This window comes from Triticum aestivum, chromosome 7D (assembly GCF_018294505.1).
Source record: "Triticum aestivum cultivar Chinese Spring chromosome 7D, IWGSC CS RefSeq v2.1, whole genome shotgun sequence".
Lineage (NCBI taxonomy): Eukaryota > Viridiplantae > Streptophyta > Magnoliopsida > Poales > Poaceae > Triticum > Triticum aestivum.
Genome location: NC_057814.1, coordinates 579,940,871 through 579,961,669, shown reverse-complemented (window position 1 = coordinate 579,961,669; position 20,799 = coordinate 579,940,871). Strand labels below are relative to the sequence as shown.

The following is a 20,799-nucleotide window of genomic DNA, read 5'->3' as shown; positions in this document are numbered from 1 at the left end:
AGCAAAGAACAATAACTGAAGAGGGTCTACTCATAATTCACAAGAACTCATTCTAAATGTGAGATAGAAATATCAGATAATGATCTCAGAAACTTGAAGAAAAATGCTATGTACATAATAATGAAAAGTTGACAATCTATTGCAGGAAACATTTTCATTTACTGCGCTTCTATAATCTGACATTATATACAAGGTAAAAGACCTAGTTATGTACAAGATGGAACTAGCAAAAGCAAAGCGCGAAGAAATCATAACTACAATACAGTACATACATTACGGCAGACCCAGCTCTATGACTTCCTGAGCACAGATATAATACAAAAAACTAGAGGAGGAAATACTCTGATAATTACAGTTAAATTGTAGAGGAAAACCACTGAAATTCCATGAGATGTGCAAACAAACAATAGGATACAGAAGGAAACAAGATTAATTATGACCTAAATACAGAACTACAGCACTGGAAAACTGCAATGCAACATTAAAGAGAAGGACAAACTAAAGCCATGCGAGAGCTTAGTATAACAAGGGGAACTGACAGCATTCCTTCTTCCAGCACACAATAATTTCCTCTTCAATGATTTCACTTTCTGAAGAAACAAAAAAGACAAGGGTCAATCCAAAGAAATATCATCAAAAATATAATCAACTACTTCAAGAAAAAAAAGCACACACATGATTCATATAGAACTTGAATAGAGCTTTGTCAAAGCCTCCATCATCACTAGAAAGTTCCTGAAAAAAATAAGTCAACATACCCTAATTAAACAAACTAAAGAGAGAAGAAAGAAGAAAACAAAAACTAGAGAAGAAGAAAGAAATAACTACCAATGACATAGCATTAGAACCATCGTCCACGAAGTCATTAGGCACAAATGGATCATTTAAAGAAACTGCACTCTCAATAGATGATGCCAATGGACCGTCCTGGTAAGAGTCTTTCCGTAGCCTACCCATTAGACTAAAAAGCAAAACAAATCATAAAAAACTAATGAGATACATATCCGAGAGCTAGCTCTGAACACATGAATATGGCACAAGAATGTAGCTCAAAAGTTGCGGAGAATGAAACAAAATTACAGAGTAATGCAGCTGAAAGTTACAGTCAAATTACAGTGGAAAAACTGGGGAATTACAGTGTAAATCTCAGACAAATTACAGAGTAAATCTGAGCCAAATTCTGGTTAAATTACAGTGTAATATCTGGGACATATTACAGTGCAATCTGGACAATTACAGTGTAAAACTCGGTCAAATTACATAGTAAATATGAGGCGAATTCCAGTGTAAATCCCGGTCAAATTACAGTGTAATATCTGGGACGTATTACAGTGCAAATCTAGGGGATTATAGTGTAAATCTTGGTCAAATTACAGAGTAAAAGTAGCTCAAAAAATACACAGAAAATCTAGGGCATATTACACTATAAAATCTAGGGGATTACAGTGTAAATCTCAGTCAAATTACAGAGTAAAATAAGCTGAAATATACATAGTAAATCTGGGGCATTTTACAGTATACATCTACGGGATTAGAACGTAAATCTTGGGCAAATTACAGTGTAAAAGAAGTTCAAATTTACAGAGAAACTCTGGGGCATATTACAATGAATATCTGGGACATACTGGGCATATACCTGCTATTTGCAGATTAAGAAGGCTACACTGGATGTGCAACACTGCAAAATCTAACACTAGAAGTCAGAACAAATTACAGTGCTACTACGCATGAAATTACAAAGTAAATAAGCAGGAATTACAATGATAGCACAGAGAAATACATGGGATTACCCCTGGGACTACACTTCTCACTCTGCAAAAATCTCATATGGGAATAAGCACTGAAAAAAATCCTAATACAGGGGAACAATTAATACTACCAAAATACAAACAACTACAATGAAAATCAGAAGGGTTGGAGTAGAACTGCCATGAACCAACTAGCCGAAACAAATACATAGCCTACCTATTCAGCAGAAATCACCGAACCCTAACCACAAAAACAACCCTCTGATGACATCTACCAGCGCCTACAGCCGATGGGATCAAAACATGGAAACCTAAAACCTAACAGCGGAACCACAACCCAGCACAACAGACCAATTCATACATCTACAAAAAGAGCAGAGGGGGTATCAGCGGAATCTACACATCCCCCGAAGCAGAACCAACAATTGCATCTACAAGAGCTAACAAAATCCACAACAACACCTAGCAACCTACACACACCACGAAACCAAGCAAAAATAGAGCTAGATCTGGAAGCTACAGGGGTAGAAACATCCGAAATCACACAGGGGGAGGGGGACAAGAACAAGCAACCGAGGCAACTGGGAATCAAAGAGAAAATCAAGCTCCAGCGAGGGGCTTCTCCGGAACGACATGAACACAATGAAATCGCCTCCTCTTCTCCGCCGCTCAAGTGCTCTCCCTCTCGCTCGCTCCCTGTCTCTGCCGATTCGAACAGTACTGCCCGAATGAGAAATGGGGAAGGGAAAGACGCAGAGAAATTTCAAAAGAAAAAAGGAAAAAGAAAACCACACCCGACGGGCGGCGGAAAAACGGGCTGGACTGAAACGAATCGGGCGCCCGATAAGAAAAACAGACCCAAAACGACAACTGCCAGCGCGAATCTCAATGCGTGATCGAACAGACACAAATTTGAATGAAAGCCAATTGCAAAACACTCGACTGACAAATAGCAAAACCGTTTTTTTTTACCTAGTTTCAAAAATAAAATTTATGCTTTGGATTTGCTGTATGCAGCAAACCAAGCCAAGTGTTTAATTTCTTCCTGCAATGCTACCACAACTATTCGCTCCAATGATTGTAGTCGTCGCTAGGTGATCCATGGATCCGGTTGTAATTTTTATTACGTCTAGAGTTCTCTGTACTGCCATGATTGATGAATAGATTGGAAATTTCTCTCGCCAAAAAAAAACTATTATAGTGTCTGATGAGTGTCATAATCTTATCAAGTTTCATAGTGTCCGGACAAACTATTACTTATAAAAGAAGTACATTTTTTCTTTGATGTGCTCAAATCCCCCAAACATTTTTTTTGAAGTACTCAAAATCCCCAAATCCTCAAAATTCCCTGTTTTTGCTCTCAACCATGTTTTTTTTGTGGGGTTGCTTTCCACCATGTTTTTTTTTTGCGGGTTTTCTTTCAACCATGTTCCCAAGTTGTATCCATTTTCCCTGGTGCCGATCTCTCAATACATGAACAAGTTGTACCATGTGAAGTCAGCACCGATCTCTCTCTCTCTCTCTCTCTCTCTCTCTCTCTCTCAAGCTCATGTCATATTTTACAGCTGTTTCATCATTGCTCGTGAGTGATTCTGGTAATTTGATTATTGAATTCGAAATGCCATGTATGCACAGAAGTTAACAATGTTTCTAGCTTCGGCTCATTGCTTGCCGGTGCGGCTATCGTAGTATTTGGAACTGCGTTGTCTGAAGAGGGCAAGTTCATGAAGTCAGCCTAGTTCAAATCGAAGTGGTCAAACGAAAATAATTGCAATTACCCTTGTGCCTTTCGAATGATGGAGTTCTTTCTCATTTTATAACATGGCAAGATCATACTTCAATCTGATCAATCGTATTTTGTCCTACATATACCGGATGCAAATTCCACGCCAAGATTTATACATCTATATAGAGCGAGAAAGCCTGTTAAACATGACTTGTGTCTGCAATTTGAACTGCAAAAACGTCTTACATTAAATTACAGAGGTAGTATCTACGAAACCCTCTTCATGTCATGTGCAAAATTACAAAAACATTTAAAATAAACGTCTAGATAGGAGATTCCTTCCCGGGAGGCGCACACCATCACATCTGTAGCCGCGGCACACCAAATCGCCACCCTTGTGAAGCCCTGTAAATCTCACTTGCCACCTGCTCGATGAGTCTTGCTCCCAGCATCAACATTTTTTCCTCTGGGTCGTTTCTCTGCAAAACAGCGCAGTCAGTAATCGAGTTACACATTCTTTTGATTATCCCTATTGGGTCATTAACACTTTTCCTGCCAAAAATAATGTCATTTCTGCAAATCCAAATTACCCAAAGTAAGGCAGAAGTGCCAATCAACACCAACTTTTTATCATTCTTTTTAAATTTGTTAAGCCTGTTCCCAAAGCAATCATTCAGATCTCCCGGGACCTGCTTTAGATCAAAAGCACAGCCAACTAAATTCCAAATGAGCCTAGCGACCGAACAAGAGAAGAAGAGGTGATCAATGTTCTCCTCTTTCCCACACAGGACACACTGTTTGTCCCCTTTCCATCCTCTATTTAATAGATTGTCTCTGGTTAGGATACTCTTTTTTTAGCAGCAATAGGAAAAATTTAATTTTCGCTGGTAGTTTTGCTTTCCACAGGATTTTTTGCGGGAACCCCACATCCGTTTTGATGATATGGAGGTAGAGAGACTTTACAGAAAATTTCCTATTAGCAGATAGCATCCACATAGGTTTGTCTCTCCCTCCATACATCAAGATCTCTTCACATCTCTTTTTTAAACTATTCCATAGTTCTTCAGTAACAGAGCTCTTCTAAAAGAGAAGAGGTCCCATCCTTGTCAATGGCTTCCTTGTCAGAAATGTTTTGATCATTGCTAATGAAGTATAGAGAAGGGTAGGCCTCTTTCAAAGGTTTGTCATCTACCCACCAGTCTTCCCAAAATCTGGTATTTCTACCATCACCAAGTTTTTTCTTAATATGGGGGTAAACATTCCTAATTTTTGAGAAGACTAGACCAGAACTGGGAGTCCCCATTTTTGTGTTCTACCCCAGACAAACATTTGTCCTTGATATGTTTAGCTCTAATTATACCTTGCCAGAGCCCATCTTCCTCCTCTAGTTTCCATAACCACTTGGCCAGAAGGGCAATATTAAAGAGTTCCAAATTAGTAACTCCTAGGCCCCCTTGTTGTTTTGGAAGACAACATGTCTTCCATTTGACCAGGTGGTATTTCTTTTCTATCTTCTTCAGCTTGCCACACCAACCTAGCCCTGTCGAAGTCTACCTTTTTCTTTACTGCAGCAGGGAGAAGATAAAAGGACATCATATAGATAGGTATGTTAATAAGGCAAGATTGTACCAGTGTAACTCTGCCAGCAATATTGAGTAATCTGCCCTGCCAGCAAGCACATGTTTTTTCAATTTTACCAGACACATTTTTCCACATGATGTTTCTGATTCTTTTACTAGTACAGGTAAGCCAAGATATTTCAGAGGCATTTCACCCAGGGCACATGTGAATATCTCTTGATAGATATCACTTTTATTTTTTGCATCCCCAAATAGATATATATCACTTTTGTGGAAGTTTATTGTCAGACCAGACATCTGCTCAAAAGCTGTCAGGATGATTTGATTTCTAGCAGATTCTTCATCGTCTTATATTAGAAATATAGCATCATCAGCATATTGCAGCATGTTCACCCCATTTTCATGGACATCAGTGAGTACCCCTTTTATATATCCTTCAGTCCTGGCTTTATTCATTATTATGGCTAGGGCATCTACAGCTAAATCAAAAAGCAGTGGAGAAAGGGAATCCCCTTGCGTGAGCCCTTTAAATGTTTTGAAAAAAGGTCCCACACTATCATTAACTTTCACACCCACATGACCCCCTCTCATGGTGTGCATAACCCAATCACACCACTTGTCAGGGAAGTGTTTGAGTTTCAGCATCTTATGGACAAAAGGCCATTTAATTTTATCATATGCTTTTTCAAAGTCAACCTTGAATAGCATAGCATTTTGTTTTTTATTATGTATAGAATTCAAAGCTTCAAGTAAAATAACTACCCCCTCCATAATGTATCTTCCTTTGACATAGGCAGTTTGGATGGGGGAAATTATGGGGTTAACCACCTTACTAAGTCTATTGATCAAGACTTTAGTTATGATTTTAAAACTCACATTCAGAAGAAAAATAGCTCTAAATTTTTGGATCTGTTTAGCTTCTTTGGTCTTAGGGACCAAGGTAATGATCCCATAGTTAAGGCTAGCTAGGTCAACTCTTCCAGTGTGGAAATCATCTAATATAGCGTTTAGATCACATTTGACCATCTCCCAGTTTTTTTGATAAAATTCAATGGCAAAACCATCTGGTCCTGGACTTTTATTTTTTTCCATGGAAAACACCACACTTTTAATTTATTCCAAGGAAAAGGGCTTGATCAAATCTTCTTGTGCTTGGGAATAAATTCCCTGAGCACCTTGGATGTTGAGATTGATCTTCCAACAAATAAACCAACTAGCATCAACTAGAAGGAGTAATCAACACTACTAGCAACCCACATGTACCAATCTGAGGTTCTGAGGCAAAGATTGAATACAAGAGATGAACTAGGGTTTGAGTGGATATGGTGCAGGGGAAGATGTTGATGAAGATTGACCCTCCCTCGATGAGAGGATCATTGGTGATGACGATGGCTTCGATTTCCCCCTCCTGGAGGGAAGTTTCCTCGGCAGAATAGCTCCGCCGGAGACCTAGATTGCTTCTTCCCAGGTTCTGCCTCGAGTCAGCGGCGCTTCGTCCCGAAAGCTTTGTTCTGATTTTTTTATAGGTCGAAACCTCTCATATAGCAGAAGATGGACAGCGGAGGCTGGCCAAGGGGCCCACAAGCTCAGGGGGTGCGTCCTGGGGGGTAGGGCGTGTCCCCCAGGCTTGTGGCCACCTGGTGGGTCCCCTTCTTTAGTTTCTTCGCCCAATATTTTATATATATTCCAAAACAATTCTCCATAAAGCTCTAGGACATTTGGAGTTGTGCAGAATAGGTGTCTCAGATTTGCTCATTTCCGGTCCAGAATTCCGGCTGCCGGCATTCTCCCTCTTCATGTAAATCTTGTAAAATAAGAGAGAAAAGGCATAAGTATTGTACCATAATGTGAAATATTAGTCTATCATGCAATAAATATGAACATAAAAACATGATGCAAAATGGACGCATTAGACCCCCACGCAGGAGGGTGCACACGAAGACGGAGAAGAAAGCTAAAGAAGTTGCTGTCGCGGCAATGATTTTCGAAACTGCTGCCACATCAGCTATTTCAGGTTGCCGCAGTAACAGTTTCTCAGAAATTATGTTTTTGACAAAACTGCTAACAAGGCAGTGTTTATCTGGTTTTGATAAAACTGCTGCCAAGGCAGCGTTTTCTACTGCCATGTCTATGCTTTAGGTTGAAAGTTCGCGAAGACGAAGAGGACTTCTCCGATTGAAGGGGATATGCCATATCATGCTATTTTGAATTGCCTGTGATGTTTATCCCTTTATGCACCCTTTTCAGTGTGTGTTAGTCATTTTTATGTGGATGATATCTCTCACAATAAAATATCAAGTAGTTAGTGCTCTTCCAAATGTAGCGCTGTCGGAAACACGTATCACTTCAAGGTGTGCCGTGCTAACACAGGAACGAACGATTTGAGAGGTGTGACGAGGGTGAAGGTGAGACCTCACAGCAAGATCACTTGGTTGTCTTGACGTTCCTCGGAAGAGAGTCCTTGAGCTCGAAGCACGCCCATCGAAAGATGAATAAGAGATACATAGAGATGTGATCGGCAAGTTCACTACTAGGAAAAAGACTTATAGGTGGGCTGAATTTAGTGGCGGTGTGGCCAGGTACCCGCCAATGGTATTTTGGAAAAGTAGTCGTGGTAGGTACACAAGGTCCGCGGCTACTGCTTTGTGGACAGAAGTGGTGGGCAAAATGACCAGCCGCCACTAGTAAAGTTTAGAAATAAATGTTCCTTTTCTTCCACAATAAAGCCTTTCAGGTGAGTCATGTAAACATCTTCGTTCAGGCCACCATTTAGAAATGTCGTTCTTAATATCCATTTGCCACAGTTCTAGGTCGTAATGAGATACTAATGCCATGACTATTCTGAATGAATCTTTGGTTGACACATGAGACAAGGTTTCATTATAGTCAACTTCTTCTCTCTATGCGAACCCTTTTGTCACAATCCTTGTTTTGAACCTTTCGACATTCCCTCTGGAATCATACTTGGTTTTGTAGACCCACTTGGAACCTTCTTTCTTTGCTCCAACGGGAATTATTACTAAGTCCCAAATGTCATTTGATCCCATAGTTTTCAACTCATCTTCCATGGAAACCAACCATTTGGACGAATTTTCACTTCTAATGGCTTCCTTGTAAGAGGTTGGATCCTACACCTTTCCTTTATCATTTATATCCTCACTCATTTAAGTGACATAATCATCTTACATGGCTTTCTTCCTTTAACACCGCGGTCTTCCCACAGGAGGAGGAGGTGGTGGACCATCATTATTTTGATGATCATTATCTTGTTGGGGATCCTCATTAGTGTCTAGATTTCCATTATTATTAGTTTCGCGATCACATTTGGTTGAGAAACTGAACCGTGAGATTCAGTATCCTCAGATGTCACGTTTCTTCGTATTGAAAAACAACCTCTTGAATAAATAGAGATGGTGCCCAAACCCGCTTCTCCTCAAGATCCAAATACAGACAATGACATCTTGGTTGTGAATGGATACTTTAGAGCTTTTTAGAGAGAAGTCCGTTGTTCGCACACGAACACGTCACCGTGTACCTCCAACGCCGAGGGTGATGCACCGCAGCTCACGTCGAAGGAGACCCGTCCGGAAGAGCGGTACACAAGCAATCCGGCGGGCGCTTTTTATGACCCGAAACCCCACGCGCCCGGGAGGGACCCCGTCTGGACGCACGGCGGCTATGGGCTTCCCTAGGTCGGTTCACCCACCCCTAGAGCCTCGAGGATCGCTTCCCTTCAATACGAAGAACGAACGAAGAACGAGAGAGAAAGAACAAGGGGAGATGTAAAACTAGGGTAAAAAGTAGATGGGTTTTGTGATTGTGTGTTGTTGTTCAATCGGCCATCACCCCTTAGGTATATAAGAGGCGGCTAGACTTCCCGTGCAAGAAAAAGGCTTGGATTCATGTCCAAAACCCTAGTCAAATTCGGATTGGTTTATCTGAACATTCCAAAACTGTTCGGTTTAAACTGGACGCACCTTGCGGGTCCTTTTTGTGGTAGTAAACGACCCTGGATGAAAACGAGTCCAAAATCAATCTTGACCGTTTCGACGAGGCGAACAACTTTCATGTTGAACGTTTTTTGATCAGAGGTCATATTGACAGTCAAATCGCCCGTGCAAAACAGGCTATTATTCGCGCGACCCATAAGACATGGTGTCTGGTGGGGCGCGCCATTTTCTGCCTCGTGAGAGAGCTGCATTCTAATGGCTCTACCTTTTGCATACGAACTCGGATTGGAATGATTTTTTTAATGAAATCGATTGTTTTGACGAGATGAAGACAATCCGTATAGATCATTTTTCCATACGAGGCAGTCTTGGGGGCGTAATCAGCCGAATAGTGTTCTGAATACAAAATCTCGGTATTTCGAACACAACTTCAGCCTTCGAGATGAGATCGGATGGTGATGGCCCAAACATCAAAGTTTCTCCTTTTGACGATACGGAACTTTCTTACTTTGAGCACTTCTCCATTTGAAGCCATCTTAATTAAGTTTTTGGTCGTGCTAAAATCTGGTGTGAACACATGCCCCCCTGTTTTTCGGCAAACTTGTGTGCCGAAAAATAACTTGCACGATGCTTTTTCTAAGGACGATGTCAACACTCCATCGGCCATTTTATGTGCTTAGGGCGATAATTTCTATATCGGCCATGTTTATGCTTAGGGCGATAATTCTATATCGGCCATTGATTTTAACTTCTTGTTTACATCATACCTTGGAACCGATTACCACCAATCGGCTTTAAAGAGATGAGAATGAACCCGTTCCTCGTAGCACTAAGGAAATCAAACTCCGAGGGTCACGCCCTGTTAAGCAAGTAACATCGGGATGATTCCAATCCACCGATGCATCGGCCAAAGCAACACAAGCCGAATTATCCGCGTGAATGACTTCTACCCCATCATCAACCCATTGTATTAAGAATTGATGCATGGTAGATGGAACATATTGGTTAGCATGAACCCAATTGCGGCCTAATATAACACTATAGTTACCTTGCACCTCGACGATGAAGAATGTGGTGGCCAAAGTTTTACTTCCCACGGTGAATTCCATGCACATCACACCTTTGGGCTCTGTTTTTTCTTTTCCCTCAAATCCATTAAGTACCATATTGGTCTTCATCAATGCATCATCATCTCACCCCAACTTCTTAAAGACTGAGTAGGGCATAAGATTTACCACGACACCACCATCAACGAGCATCCTAGCAACCGGTGATCCGTTAATATGACCTTTGAGTACAACGGCTTCAAGTGTTCCACCGGTTCTTTTGGCTTCTCGAAGATAGCATTCTTAGGACCAAAATCCAGCTGGGCTACTTCCCCTTCTTCACCTATAGCACGAAACTCGGCAGGTAAGTAATATACCATATTAATATTGATGACGGGAAAATGGCGGGCATGAAACACGCGTCCACGTCATTGATACAGAGTTAATAATTTAAATGCGTAGATGCATACAATAAAAATAGGATCAAACATTGCAGGTACATTATTTCCAGAGCTCTTACATTTACATAAAAGATCTGTTAATTACATCTCCGAAGAGAAAACCCCTGATTAAGAATTCCAACATTTCTACTAAATGGGATTACAACATACGACCATTACAAAAATGATAAAAGAAAAATCTTCCTCCTCGCTGTCGTCGATGCCGGCATGCTCGGGGGAGCTTTGGACTTTGTTGATGTTATCATACGCGATGACTTTCACTTATATTTTGCTTTTATTTGATTCGCACTGATATTGGCAGTACATTGCGCATGCTTGAATGACTTCAGTTACTTTTCCATGCTGATTAACTGGTATATAGACTTTGATTTATTTTCTTTACTTTGTATGAGAAAATCATTTTAATGGTTAACCAATCTGTTAAATGAGCCTTCAAACATCATGATGCATGCGTATGGGGCATAAAATCATGCATGCGCATGTCCTGTGTATGCAAAATACATTAGTACTAACAGTTGTAGTACTCTTTGTTTTATGAGTAGATGACATCTATGTTTTCTTAATATTTGCAAGCCGTATGGGGGAGGCATGATCTAACTTTCATCTTATGCGAAGATAAGCTAGATGCGACCTTTTTTGAGTATGTGCATATATGGAGCAGATAAAAAATAATATTCAATTTGTTTCGGTGGCATATGCAAGTGCGCTACGTTATTTCGAGTGCAATCAGACTCAGATTATGACTCTGGTCATTTTTTTTTATAATGTATGTCCATATGAAGGGACCATACAATTTATTTTAGTTGGATGGATGTACACCAATTAACCTAGAATTAACTAGGTACGATGTGTCCATTTTACTTTGCATGCGCATACACTAGATTTGCCAATATCTAATTATTTGTCGATGATGTCGGCTAGCATTATTTGGGGCCGATGCATTTTTATATAGTGCACTCATTTAGTCTATTTTAGAGACATTTCGTTAATATAATACCATTTACGATTTGGGCGGCATTTTGTTTATGCATCATGAAGTGGGAATATTAGTTTCTCTATACCCAGGTACGAACAAGGTTAATTTGTGTCACATGACTCAATTTTAGCATATCATGCACGCATGTGATCATAGAACATGCGACTAAGTATGGTGTCTTTTGACGAGCACCTATTGTTTTGCAATATTTTTTTATATGCAGTTTATTTGTTCATCATTTTTTGTGTTGATTTTCCCCGAATCATACCTTGCCGTGATTCCATTGAGAACAAAGTCTTCACTCTACATAAGGGAATACATACCTTGATTTGTGTCAATATGACCAAAACCAGAGGCAATTTTCATGCAACTTGTATTTCTTGAAATGTGTCAACATGACCATGGCAAGAACAAACTATCAAATTTGTGAGAATACCTCTTGACATGTGTCAACATGACCATGGCAAGAACAAAGTATTGAATTTATAGAGAATATTACTTGTGAGAGTGCTACTTGACATGTGTCAACATGACCATGCCAAGAGCAAATTATAAAAAATATGTGGAGGATGAAGGCTACTTGGGATGTGTCAATATGACCAAGCCAAGAGCAAGAATCATGTCACTTGGAGAAAAATCCGAGATCTGTGTTAATATGACCAAATCAAGAACCATCATATGGAGGAAAAAGCAAGGATCATGCTACTTGAAGAAAAAGTTCTAGATCTGTGTCAATATGACCAAATCAAGAACCATCATATCAAGCAAAAAGCTACTTGACTCATGTCAATATGACCAAGCCAAGAGCAAAAATTGGGCAACGTGAAAAATAATTCATAATCTGTGTCAATGTGACCAAATCAAGAATCATCATATGGGGAGAAGCTACTTGGCTCATGTCAATATGATCAAACCAAGAGCAAAGATTGAGCAAGCATAGGGAAGAGCACCAATCAGAGAAGCATAAGGATTAGGAGAGAACCATGAATCTCACCTTCTTGCTGAACTCCTCCAAATCTCCCTCTCCTCACGTATGTGTGTGTGGGATTTTTCTTGTAGCAGTATATATGTGTAGCAGCAGCAGAACAAGAGAGAATGAGCAGTCACCAACCTTCAAAATAAAGAAAACCATATATTAGTTTTCTTCATCTATTTTTTTTTTGCGTATGTGTACATAATGTTTTATGCTTTATGTACTATGAAAATTCATATGTTGCAATTCTATGTTGGAATTCAAAGATGAGGGGAGAAATATGTCCCACCGGGCGTGCCAGAATCTGATGACGGGAAAATGGCGGGCGTGAAAACACGCGTCCACGTCATTCATACAGAGTGAATAATTTAAATGCGTAAATAAAATAGAGATCAAACATTGGAGGTACATATTTCCAGAACTCTTACATTTACATAAAAATTCTGTTAATTACATCTCCGAAGAGAAAACCCCTGATTAAGAATTCCAACATAGCTATTACATAAGATTGCAACACATTCCTATTACAACATGCTACAAAAAAAATTCCTCATCGCGATCGTCGACGCCGGCATGCTCGGGGGAGCCTTGGACTTTGTTGATATTATCATATGCGATGACTTTCATTTATATTTGCTTTCATTTGACTCGTACTGGTATTGGAAGTACGTGTGTGCATGCTTGAATGACTTCACTTACTTTTCCTTGTTGACTAACCAATATATAGACTTTGATTTATTTTCTTTACTTTGTATGAGAAAGTCATCTTAATGGTTAACCAATCTGTTAAATGAGTCTTCAAACATCATGATGCATGCGTATGGGACATATAGTCATGCACGTGTTCTGTGCAATGCAACTACTTTAGTACTAACAATTGTACTCTTTGTTTTATGAGTAGATGACATCTACGTTTTCTTACTATTTGCAAGCCGTATGGGGGATGCATGATCTAACTTTCATCTTATGCGAAGATAAGCTAGATGCGACCTTTTTGAGCATACACATATATGGAGCAGATAAAAGATATTTAATTTGTTTTGGTGGCATATGCAAGTGCACTACAATATTCGAGTGCGATCAAACTCAGATTATGACTCTGGTCATCTTTTAGTTTTTTTAATGTATGTCCATATGAAGGGACCATACAATTTATTTTGGTTGGGTGGATGTACACCAATTCACCTAGAATTAGCAGGACGTGTCCATTTTACTTTGCATGCGCCTACACTAGATTCGCCAATATCTAGTTATTTTGTCGATGATGCCGGCTAGCATTATTTGGGGCCGATGCATTTTTTATATAGTGCACTCATTTAGTCTATTTTATAGACATCTGGTTAATATAACACCATTTACGATTTGGGCGGCATTTGTTTATGCATCATGAAGTGCGAATATTACTTTCTATACACCCAGGTTTGAACAAGGTTAATTTGTGCTACATGACTCATTTTCGCATATCATGCACGCATGTGATCATAGAACATGCGACTAAGTATGGTGTCTTTTGACGAGCACCTATTGTTTTGCAATATTTTTTATATGCATTTTATTTGTTCATCATTTTTATGTTGATTTTCCCCGAGTCATACCTTGCCGTGATTCTATTGAGAACAAAGTCTTCACTCTACATAAGGGAATAAATACCTTGATTTGTGTCAGTATGACCAAACCAGAGGCAATTTTCATGCAACTTGTATTTCTTGACATGTGTCAACATGACCGTGGCAAGAACAAACTATCAAATTTGTGAGAATACCTCTTGACATGTGTCATCATGACCATGGCAGGAACAAACTATCAAATTTATAGAGAATATTACTTGTGAGAGTGCTACTTGACATGTGTCAACATGACCATGCCAAGAGCAAATTATCAAAAATATGTGGAGGATGAAGGCTACTTGGGATGTGTCAATATGACCAAGCCAACAGCAAGAATCATGTCACTTGGAGAAAAATCCGAGATCTGTGTTAATATGACCAAATCAAGAACCATCATATGGAGGAAAAAGCAAGGATCATGCTACTTGAAGAAAAAAAGTTCTAGATCTGTGTCAATATGACCAAATCAAGAACCATCATATCAAGCAAAAAGCTACTTGACTCATGTCAATATGACCAAGCCAAGAGCAAAAATTGGGTAACATGGGGATGAATTCATGAACTGTGTCCATATGACCAGATCATGAACCATGATATGAGAAAACACTACTTGGCTCATGTCATTGTGACCAAACCAAGAGCGGAGATTGAGAAAACATGGGGTAGATCACCAACAAGAGAAGCAAAGGGATTAGGAGAGAACCATCAATCTCACCTTCTTGCTAAACTCCTCCAAATCTCCCTCTCCTCACGTATGTGTGTGTGGGATTTTCTTTCTTGCAGCAGTGTATGTGTAGCAGCAGCAAAACAGCAGATGAAATGAGCAGACCCACCTCCTCTGCGCATGGGAGCCAGCTATTTATAGGGACGGAGCATGCAGCGCTGCGGCTGGAGGTGTGTGCGCCCACGTCCACGTCCACTGATCGTGGGATCATGGGATGGTGGGAGAGAGTTGGCTCTTTTTTTCTATTTGTTTAATCGCTAATTGACCGGCAACGGCGCTAACCCATTTACTTATGTGCGTGATTGGCCGATGGATGTGGCTACACATGCACACGATATGTAGACATTTTCAAAGTGGGCTAGGCCTAATTAAGGCTAATTTTCTTAACGTGCATGAGACAGAGATATGAGAATATATTCTTTCATTGATAATTCTACAATGGTGTGTGACACATTTTGTTTCAAGCATTGCACCAATATCTCATTAGATGTCGTAGAATGACATGCTCACATTTATTCTATGGAATAATATTTTGATGACATTGGCGCCGGTCATGATAATTTGATTTTATGTTAACATTAGAGTTTTATTGTCGACGAAATTTCCTTAGGACAAAAACTTGATGAGTATTGTTTGTTTTCTCATATTTATTTATTGTCCCTTTTCATTGTTAGCAATATAGGTGTTTGCCAATAATTCAATAATTGTCTGACATTTTTTTAATATGTCGTCACACGGGGCATTTTCCTTTTATATGCGTTTAATATTATTAGAATAATGTTCGCATTTACTCGCTGATTCAGTATTTTGGCAATATCAACATTGCCTATCACAATTTAAATTTATTTGAAAATTAGAATTTTGCCGTCGGTGACGGCGTATATGGAGGCGAGCCAAGTGTCCTCTATATTTTCGTTAGGACAAAACTTGATGAGCATTTATTTGTTTCATCGAAACCATTATTTTCATCAGCCCTTGCTTTGAACAATCAATTATTTTTAAATTGTCTCCTTTCATTACTAAACGGATATTTGCTGTTTTGCATTTTTATGTGGTTTATGCATTTTATTTTATCTTGGTCAAAATCCATGTCAACAAATATCCATACCTTCCCGAACCGGCGTAGATTCATAATCCACCATCTCATCTTCATCTCCCAACGTGTATATTGGGCTTAAATATTCCTCAATTGAAGGGGATGTTTCAGGTGATGTGGACGATGTAATAGGGGTCGCATCATCCTCTTTTGATGGTGAAGGTGTTGCTGGAGCTAATGCAGAAGCATCTGTGTTTCGTTTTTGTTTAGGCCTCCACACTTGTTTTGTGAGTGCCATGGGCCGAATTTCACTTAACAATTCGTCCCTTTGACTCTCCTCTTTGTGCTCTACCTTCTCGTGGTTCCTCATGCGTTGTAATCTCTTTTTCATGGTCTTGGTTAAACCGGGAGGACACCACTTAGGTTGAGTATATTTGGGATCCCTTGGTTTAGCCTTGCTTGTGCTCGCCTCATGATCATTCACCATGGAACCCTGCTGAACAATAACAATTTCACCATTAGAAGTAGCCAGATTACCAACAACCGGCTTTTCGATCTCCTTTTGCTTGTCGCGTTCTGCAATTTCCGCATTAGGTGACTTAACACGCCACACTTTTTTGTTGGCCTTGCTTGGAGAAATTTTTGTTGGCTGATTAGCAACATAGCTCAAACGGCCTTGTGTGGGATAATAAAACCTCGCGCAAGCAGGCCTTCTAGGTGCTACCCGCCCCATATGAAAAGCATAAGGAGCCATTGGGGGCTGCCCCCATCCTCCACTGAAGCCTCTCATGTAATATGGCGCATAGGAGGGTTGTGACATCCATGGTGTCGGTGCCCATGACCCATATGTCCTTGCATAGCATCGAAACTCTTGCTCCGGAGGCAATCTTGAACGTTTTGAATGTGATGGCCGATTAGAGCTAGAACCGGCCGCTTGACTTGCATATTTGGATAGCAAAATATCAAAAGTTGGCCTGATTCGCTTGCGCTTAGCTTCACTCTTTTCCCACTTGCCAACTTCTGAATTCTTGGGCTTGATAAATCTAACATGAGTATCTTCTTGTATTTGTGGTTGCCCCCCGAGTGAAGGATTTTTTATGGTGATCTTCAATACTTCTTTGCCATTGGGTTGCTTATCAAGCACAACCTCTCCTCCCAAGACTTTTTCGCCCTCCTTGCCATTCCTGGGTTCACCAATAACAACATTATCTTTATTAGCAGATTCGGCTATGCTAGGCCGAATCAACATTTTCTTTCCCTCCAAGTCCATGGTGTTTATCGGGAAGGGCTGTTTATCAACTTGCATCTCAGCAAAATTCAATCGTCCGTCATTAATGGCCAATTGTATCTGCCGTCAGAAAACATTGCAATCGTTAGTAGCATGAGAAAATGAATTATGGTACTTGCAATAAGCACGCCGTTTCAGCTCCTCAAACGGCGGTATGGTGTGTGATATTCTAATCATCTTATCTTGCAAGAGAGCATCAAATATTTTATCACACTTTGATATATCAAAAGTAAACCTCATCTCGCCATCCCGATTCTTGCGAATCGGCTTAGGAGCATTGCACATATAGGGTTTGGCCTTTGAGGACCAAACAAATTCAGTAGTATAGACATCAACCTCATCGTCCGAATTATCATCATTGTGTTCAACCATATGCATTCTAGGACGATCGGTTGTAGACCTATGAACCTCTTTACTTCGAATCTCTTGGGCCAAAGCTTTTTGTAAGACTTGATTAATGCTCAAAAACTCATAACTTTCTAACCTCTCTTTAATGTGAGTTTTCAAACCATTAAGAACAAGATCCTCCAAGTCTCTCTCAGTTATCACTAAGCTATAACATCGGTTCTTTATATCTCTAAATCTCTTGACGTAATGGGTGACCAATTCATCATGTTTCTGCCTAACCGATGTAAGATGTGACAACTTTAGCTCGTTATCGCCGCTATAAAAGTGATCATGAAACTTTTGCTCTAGTTGCGACCATAAGAGAATTGAGCCATGTGGTAAAGTAGAAAACCATGAAAATGCGGTACCAGTTAAAGATAATGGAAATAAACGCACTTCCAATTCTTTTATGGAACCTGCTTCACCCAACTGCGCTAGATACTGACTAACATGCTCCCAAGTTGTTTTCGTACCCTCACCACTAAATTTAACAAAATCAGGAACCTTATAACCTTGAGGGTAAGAAATTGCATCGAAGTGTTCAGGATAAGGCTTTTGGTACACACGACTCTTTACTTTCGGCTTGTTTCTGAAAGTTTCTAGAAACATCTTATGCAAATCCTCCCTTAATTTAGCTAAAATTGGATCCGAGGTAGATGAAGATGTTTGTGGCAATGACATAGGAGCAACCTCAGTACTAGCTATTGGTGCAACTTGTGGGATGGGCGCCGAACCATAATTCGGCGGAAGACCAAACATGCTTGCGCCTATGGGTGGTCTGACAAAGTGATTCGGCGTAGACGCCGAATTGGGCACACTCATAATAGGATTAGGGTATGTAGGTGCAGCCACAAGCTGGTTGGTTTGAGTAGGGTAAATATTCAACGGCATATTATATTGTGGTTTCATAGGTGGTGCCGATGAAATAGGTAAAATTGGAGTAGGGTTTTTAGATATACCAACAGTACCACTAGATGATGGAGGCATATTTTTCTGAGCATTAGCACTAGCCACAAAAGAATTGTATGTCATCACATTACCCTTACTAACAAGACTTTCAATCACAGCCACTTGCTCTGAAGAAAAAACTTTACTCACAATGATTACATCTTGTTCGTCGATGAGGGGAGGAAGATGTTGGGGAACGTAGTAATTTCAAAAAAATTCCTACGCACACGCAAGATCATGGTGATGCATAGCAACGAGAGGGGAGAGTGTTGTCCACGTACCCTCGTAGACCGACAGCGGAAGCGTTATCACAACGCTGTTGATGTAGTCGTACGTCTTCACGATCCGATCGATCAAGTACCGAACGCACGGCACCTCCGAGTTCTACACACGTTCAGCTCGATGACGTCCCTCGAACTCCGATCCAGCCGAGTGTTGAGGGAGAGTTTCGTCAGCACGACGGCGTGGTGACGATGATGATGTTCTACCGACGCAGGGCTTCGCCTAAGCTCCGCAACGATATTATTGAGGTGTAATTTGGTGGAGGGGGGCACCGCACACGGCTAAAAGATCTCAAGGATCAATTGTTGTGTCTATGGGGTGCCCCCTGCCCCCGTATATAAAGGAGCAAGGGGGAGGCAGCCGGCAAAGGGGAGAGGCGCGCCAAAGGAGGGAGTCCTACTCCCGGTGGGAGTAGGACTCCTCCTTTCCTTGTGGGAGTAGGAGAAGGGAAGGGGGAAGGAGAAAGAAGGAAGGGTGCGCCCCCCTTCCCTAGTCCAATTCGGACCAGACCATGGGGAGGGGTGCGGTCACCTTTTGAGGCCTTTCTCTCCTTTCCCGTATGGCCCATTAAGGCCCAATACGAATTCCCGTAACTCTCCGGTACTCCGAAAAATACCCGAATCACTCGGAACCTTTCCGAAGTCCGAATATAGTCATCCAATATATCGATCTTTACGTCTCGACCATTTCGAGACTCCTCGTCATATCTCCGATCTCATCCGGGACTCCGAACTCCTTCGGTACATCAAAACTCAATAAAACTGTCATCGTAACGTTAAGCGTGCGGACCCTACGGGTTCGAGAACTATGTAGACATGACCGAGACATGTCTCCGGTCAATAACCAATAGCGGGACCTGGATGCCCATATTGGCTCCCACATATTCTACGAAGATCTTTATCGGTCAGACCGCATAACAACATACGTTGTTCCCTTTGTCACCGGTATGTTACTTGCCCGAGATTTGATCGTCGGTATCTCGATACCTAGTTCAATCTCGTTACCGGCAAGTCTCTTTACTCGTTCCGTAACACATCATCCCGCAACTAACTCATTAGTCACAATGCTTGCAAGGCTTATACTGATGTGCATTACCGAGTGGGCCCAGAGATACCTCTCTGACAATTGGAGTGACAAATCCTAATCTCGAAATACGCCAACCCAACAAGTACCTTTGGAGACACCTGTAGAGCACCTTTATAATCACCCATTTACGTTGTGACGTTTGGTAGCACACAAAGTGTTCCTCCGGTAAACGGGAGTTGCATAATCTCATAGTCATAGGAACATGTATAAGTCATGAAGAAAGCAATAGCAACATACTAAACGATCGAGTGCTAAGCTAACGGAATGGGTCAAGTCAATCACGTCATTCTCCTAATGAGGTGATCCCGTTAATCAAATGAAAACTCATGTCTATGGCTAGGAAACATAACCATCTTTGATTAACGAGCTAGTCAAGTAGAGGCATACTAGTGACACTCTGTTTGTTTATGTATTCACACATGTATCATGTTTCCGGTTAATACAATTCTAGCATGAATAATAAACATTTATCATGATATAAGGAAATAAATAATAACTTTATTATTGCCTCTAGGGCATATTTCCTTCAGTCTCCCACTTGCACTAGAGTCAATAATCTAGTTCACATCGCCATGTGATTTAACAGCAATAGTTCACATCACCATGTGATTAACACCCATAGTTCACATCGTCATGTGACCAACACCCAAAGGGTTTACTAGAGTCAGTAATCTAGTTCACATCGCTTATGTGATTAACACCCAAAGAGTACTAAGGTGTGATCATGTTTTGCTTGTGAGATAATTTTAGTCAACGGGTCTGTCACATTCAGATCCGTAAGTATTTTGCAAATTTCTATGTCTACAATGCTCTGCACGGAGCTACTCTAGCTAATTGCTCCCACTTTCAATATGTATCTAGACCTAGACTTAGAGTCATCTAGATTAGTGTCAAAACTTGCATCGACGTAACCCTTTACGACGAACCTTTTGTCACTTCCATAATCGAGAAACATATCCTTATTCCACTAAGGATAATTTT

At 40.6% G+C, this 20,799-nt stretch overlaps 1 protein-coding gene and 1 pseudogene across 1 annotated transcript; both read right to left on the bottom strand.

Moving 5' to 3' along the window:
• Positions 1-349: 349 nt before the first annotated feature.
• Positions 350-2,488, bottom strand: LOC123170291 (uncharacterized). The gene is made up of 3 exons (XM_044588123.1): positions 829-2,488; positions 676-735; positions 350-590 (listed from the first exon to the last, which is right to left on the bottom strand). The coding sequence occupies exons 1-3, from the start codon at positions 955-957 to the stop codon at positions 453-455; spliced, it is 327 nt and encodes a 108-aa protein (XP_044444058.1). The 5' UTR covers positions 958-2,488; the 3' UTR covers positions 350-452.
• Positions 2,489-3,833: 1,345 nt separating this feature from the next.
• The window catches only part of LOC123171337 (sinapine esterase-like), a 29,946-nt pseudogene continuing 12,980 nt past the window's right edge, over positions 3,834-20,799 (bottom strand).